This window comes from Epinephelus moara, chromosome 24, assembly GCF_006386435.1.
Source record: "Epinephelus moara isolate mb chromosome 24, YSFRI_EMoa_1.0, whole genome shotgun sequence".
NCBI classification, from domain to species: Eukaryota; Metazoa; Chordata; class Actinopteri; order Perciformes; family Serranidae; genus Epinephelus; species Epinephelus moara.
In genome coordinates this window covers 20,410,076-20,415,293 of record NC_065529.1, presented here as the reverse complement: position 1 = coordinate 20,415,293, position 5,218 = coordinate 20,410,076, and the positions used below count along the sequence as shown (strand labels likewise).

The window sequence follows — 5,218 nt, the reverse complement described above, 5'->3', positions numbered from 1 at the left end:
GCCTGATTTGTTTGTTCTCTGGTGTTTATGCATTCTTACTTTAATCTGTGTTTTTGCAACAATAGGAAAAAAAATATTAAAAATAAAAGTAGCTTATTTAAGATGCTCATGTGCCATTTCTGAGGGGTGTACCATATTGGGGCAGAGTGGGTCAAGGTCTGGCAAACACACACTAATGAATTCATGCTGCTCAACATGGATTACTCCACTGAGATCCACCATGAGGCAAATGAAGGTGCAGTGTGTCTGAAAGGCGGATTTTAACGCTCATCTGTGCGTCAGTGCGTTTTATTGACACACCTGAACAGGAAGACTCGACACAAGACAGCACGCATGCAAGAGGTAAGGCGTTAGTAACTGTTGTCTGTTACATCCACGTAATAATTTTACTAATTTTAAGACGGCCAGTCTGTAGTTGTTCGTAATGAGTCCGCGTGCCGCTATCATTTCCGTAGTGATGCGCATTAAGTGACGCATTTGAATTAAAATGTAGTCCTAATTATGTGTAAAGGAAGTAATGCCATAATAGTTGAAATCAGAGCTATAACCTGCGGCAAAATATGCTAAACAATGTGTGTGTGCCTAATTAAAGTGAAGAATGTAAACTTGTGATTTGGCCGCGTGGAAGTCCTGTTCTCTGGAAACCGAAACTTCACTAACGCGTAAACAGACGCGCTGCCAAACCACGCATAAACAAATGTGACCTACATTGTTCGCTTTGACTGTTCATGGTTAGTAGACACATTTTCATGAGACTAAAATGTTCAATTTAGAATGGGCATCATTCCATGGAAGATTAGTCTTGCTTGTGTACACTTCTGCATGTGATTTTAGTTGCACACACAGACTGTATGGTTGCCTTGAGCTGTGCTTAGTCATGCATAGCTTCCCCAGTAGTTTTCTACAGATGCAAGGAAGATGCATTAAAGGGTCAGTTCACTCCAAAATTAAAACTAGCCTATATATTTTTTCTCTAGATTATTTTGGGGCTTGTTTTGCATTGTATCTTTCTTTTTGATTTAATTTCCCAACATGATTATCAAAATGCTCGTTTTTTTTGCCTAAAAGTAACCAAAATTAAATATGGTCATTTGGAAAAATATGCAAGTCTGTCTTACAAGTGTAAAAAATATTCACCAAATGTTGCTGTTACATTTGTAATCTACTCCAGACTGCAACACCTCCCACATTTTCTAAAAACAGCAGAAGTTAACGGGACAGTTAACCTCCAAATCAAAAATCCATATTTTTCCTCTTACTTCCACAGCATTTATAAAACAACATTGTTTTGGTGTGAGTTGCAGAGTGTTGGTGATATCAGCTGTAGAGATGTTTGCCTTCTCTCCAGTATAAAGTGGGCGGAACTACACCTTCCATCTGTATCACCTTGCGGAAGGAAGCACGCACCTACTCATAGACGAGACACCACGAGATGGGGCACATTAATGGCGTCCTCTGTAATGTTTGCTTAGATAAACAAGCAATATTGAACTATTAGTTTGAATGTTATTGTTGCTATCTCTCATCTGTGAGTAGATGCACACTTCCTCCTCCACAGTGATGCAGAAGGAAAGTAGTTCCTGCATGAAATTGCTCACAACAAGGTCTGTGGATTATCTTGAGTAACGGGGTCATGGTTTCTGGAAAGAGACATTGCTGTTGAGTTTTTCAAATGTCTTTTTTGGCACTTTTAGCACCACAAGCTGAGTGTCATCTAGTTCCATTGTATTCAATGGAAGGCAGACATCTCTACAGCCAAAATCTCCAACACTCAGCAACTCACACCAACACAATCTAGATTGATAAATAGCACTACAGGTAAGAGTATGTATTTTTGATTTTGGGGGGTGAACTGCCCCTTTGTTATGTTCTCTGTATTTTGTGTGGGAATTTGGGGGGTGTTGCAATCTGGAGTAGATTACATTGAATTAAAATTTGTCACAGTGAATATTTTATACACTTGTCGGATATTTTATAGACAGACTCCTGTATTTTTAGGGGGTTAATGATATTTAAGTTTGATTACTTATAGGCCAAAAAACAAGAAAAAAAAAGGATTCAGTCTCTCAACTTGTAGATGTTCATGTTTGGGAATAAAATTCAAAGACAACAACAGAACACAACTAACAAATACAAATGCAATACTAAGAATATAATTGATTATATCTGGGGTGATAATTTTGTCAGTGTGAGGGGACTCTTGACTAAAGTCCTGGCTATGACCCCGATGTTATATACTTTTTTATACTTAATACTACTTTTTTTTTTTTGTTTTACTTGAAGTCCTTTTTCCCCTTAGGCCATTTACATACAACATTTGCAACTCATTATATAGAGCTTTTATAATCTAAACAGAGTCAAATCAGTCAGCCAAGTTTAAAGTTTTTATTTTTTTCCTAGGGGCTGACACCACGTCTGTGAGTGAGACTGAGTCACATTTCTCTAAAATGGATCATCCAGAAGCTTCAGTTTTGGAGCTTACTTGCCCCATCTGCTTGCAGCTCTTCTCTGAGCCAGTTTCTCTTCCCTGTGGTCACATCTACTGCCTTGCCTGCCTTCAGACCATGGGAGAAGGCCTCGACCAACACAGCTGCCCTGAGTGCCAGGTGGAGTACCAGGGAACCCAGGCTCTTGTGAAAAGCTCCAAAATGTGCAGCATCATAGAGTCCTACAAAGCCACTGCTGGGAAAGCCAGCTCCACTGCAAACCCCTCTGATGATGACCATGTGACGATCAAGAGCGATGTCACAGAAGAATCAAACACAAAACACCAGCAGGACGTAGCAACACCTGGAGAAAGCCAAGAGGAGAGCTCAGGGTGTAAGGGAAAGGATAACTTCAAATCTGGGTCTGGATGCACAGAGCGGTCCATTTCTTTGGATCAAGAACAAGGTAGTGGCAAAGGCAGTCAGAAAATGGATGGACCTAAATTCAGAATTGCGTCTCAAGTCACAGAGTTGAGGCTCAAGCTGGAGATGGCGGAGATTGTACTGAAGAAGGAGAAGGGACTGGAGTTAGAGGTGACCACTGCTAACAGTCAGCTGAGAGAGAAAGCATCCAGACTCTTAGGACAGATAAAAGAACTGTCACAGAGCTACAGCGCGCAGGTGATGCAGCTGATTGAAGAAGAGTTAGGTCCAGGTGAGGCCAGCACAGGCAGTCGAGTCAGTCAAGCTGCAGAGCTGACAAAGCAGCTTAGACAAGCCATGCTCAGAGCAGAGTCTCTCCTGACTGAAGATGATGAGACTGCATTTAGTGACGAGCTTCAGACTCTACAACCACACATTGAGGAGTTAATGGCCAAGCCTGTGGGCGAAGAGGACGACCACGTTGAATCAAAAGTCAACCCCGCGCGAGCCTGCTCAAAGCTGGAAGACATGAACGCTGAGCTGAGGGAAAGCATTGGAGAGATTCAACGCTCCCTTCGCAACACCCTCAACCCTTCAGAGGTAACCTTTGACCCAGAAACAGCCCACCCCAACCTTGTCCTCTCAGAGGACTTGAAGACGGTGACTTACAGCGCTGCCAAACAGCCCTACCCACCCTCTCCTCAGAGGTTCACCAACCTCCTCCAGGTCCTCAGCACCCAGAGCTTCTATGAAGGCGATCACTGCTGGGAGGTGGAGCTGGAAGGTTCTCCGTGGATCATCGGCGTGTGCTACAGTGGGAAACTGGCACGTAGCGGGGTGCCCTCTGCTCTGGAGAGCAGCCGCAGCTCCTGGTGTCTGATGTGGTTCAACAACCTGCTGACAGCCTTCGAGCAAGGTCACGATGTGCCGCTGAAGAGGACCACATTATCACGCAGGCTGGAGATCAGACTGAGTTTCAAGACCCACAGGCTGAGCTTCTACAACATCAGCCCGGTCAGCGGGAAGACTCATGTGTACACATTTAAGGCTAACCTGACTGAACCAGTGCACCTGGCCTACAGGATGATGTCAGGGCACCCCAAAGCACGTGTCACTATTTATTCATAATCACAGCTATATTTCTGTCACCTATAACCTGTATATTCTCAGCAAATGTGCAGCACAGTAGAAAGAGCAAAGTAATAATATTTTTGAGACTTGATTCTTATGATTAAAGAAGTTAAAGTCTTAGCTGTGTCTCGATAGAAGACACAGACTCGGATTTCCTCATTCTCAGGGAACTTGTTTCACAGAGTTCAGGAATTATGAGAGCACTTCCTGATCACCTTTTGCCTAGTGCTTTGGATGCCTTGTGCAATTATGTCTACACTTCAAGTAATAAGTCTACATAGGCATAAAAACATGTGACTGTATTACTCCTCGCAGTGTATCTGAAACATAGTGCTCAAAATGATGTGTCAATAAATGACATTGTTTTCTCAGTATTGCTATTATTATTTCACTTAGTCGTAATGCTAGTGGTGTAGAGGAGGGTATACCCACCTCTTTTTCTGGTTGTTTACAGTGTACAGTGTACCTACTTATCAGCCAAAAAGCCATTGAAATATATAAGGGAGTATTCCCACTTCCTCCACAGTAACCTACCCATATATCTAGTAGTACACCCACCTCATCAACTACCACTACAATTCTGGGTGATGCAATTAAAATATAAACAATGAAAGTGTAAATGACAATCTCTGAAAAATTACAGTTTTATGATGGTTTTTTTCTATTTTTTTTTCACATCTGATAAACTCCTTGCACAATATAGGCCCCTTTCACAGCAGACATTTTGACTTGTCATAGTAGAAAAAGCATGGGCGATACTAATAACATTAAAGGGGAACTACGCCCATTTTCAAAATTCATATATGTAATTCTTACGGTCTAAAACAGTCCAAAAATAGTAGTAAATATGGACGCCTCTCTTCCAAACACGAAAGCTAGAGTGCTAAAACTCAAATTTGTGATGTCATATTGTATAAAGTCTGGAGTTGCTCCATAGTGAATTGTGAAAGATGGTATAGATCAGTGGTTCCCAACTGGTCCAGCCACAAGGGTCCAGATTTCTGCTTAGTCATTAGTTCAAGGTCCACACAGTGTTATACATGCAGCGTCATACTTGGGTTTGGCCATGTCATTAGGCTAGTTTGCAGTCTCTGTCAAGTTGCCGTCTGTTAGTCACTCACATTACAGCAGGAAATGATACTTAAAAATAAACGCTCTGTTGTGGAAATTCACTGTATGTAAAACTTGACATGTTTGCAAGTCACTTGTGGTCCATGCAGAATGGACCAGCAACCCAA

General features: G+C 42.0%; 1 protein-coding gene across 1 annotated transcript; it reads left to right on the top strand.

The window, feature by feature from the left end:
* Positions 1–184: 184 nt before the first annotated feature.
* Positions 185–4,352, top strand: trim107 (tripartite motif containing 107). Its single transcript, XM_050037743.1, has 2 exons — positions 185–342; positions 2,401–4,352. Exon 2 carries the CDS (start codon positions 2,448–2,450, stop codon positions 3,975–3,977), a length of 1,530 nt encoding a protein of 509 aa, XP_049893700.1. The 5' UTR covers positions 185–342; positions 2,401–2,447; the 3' UTR covers positions 3,978–4,352.
* Positions 4,353–5,218: the final 866 nt, after the last annotated feature.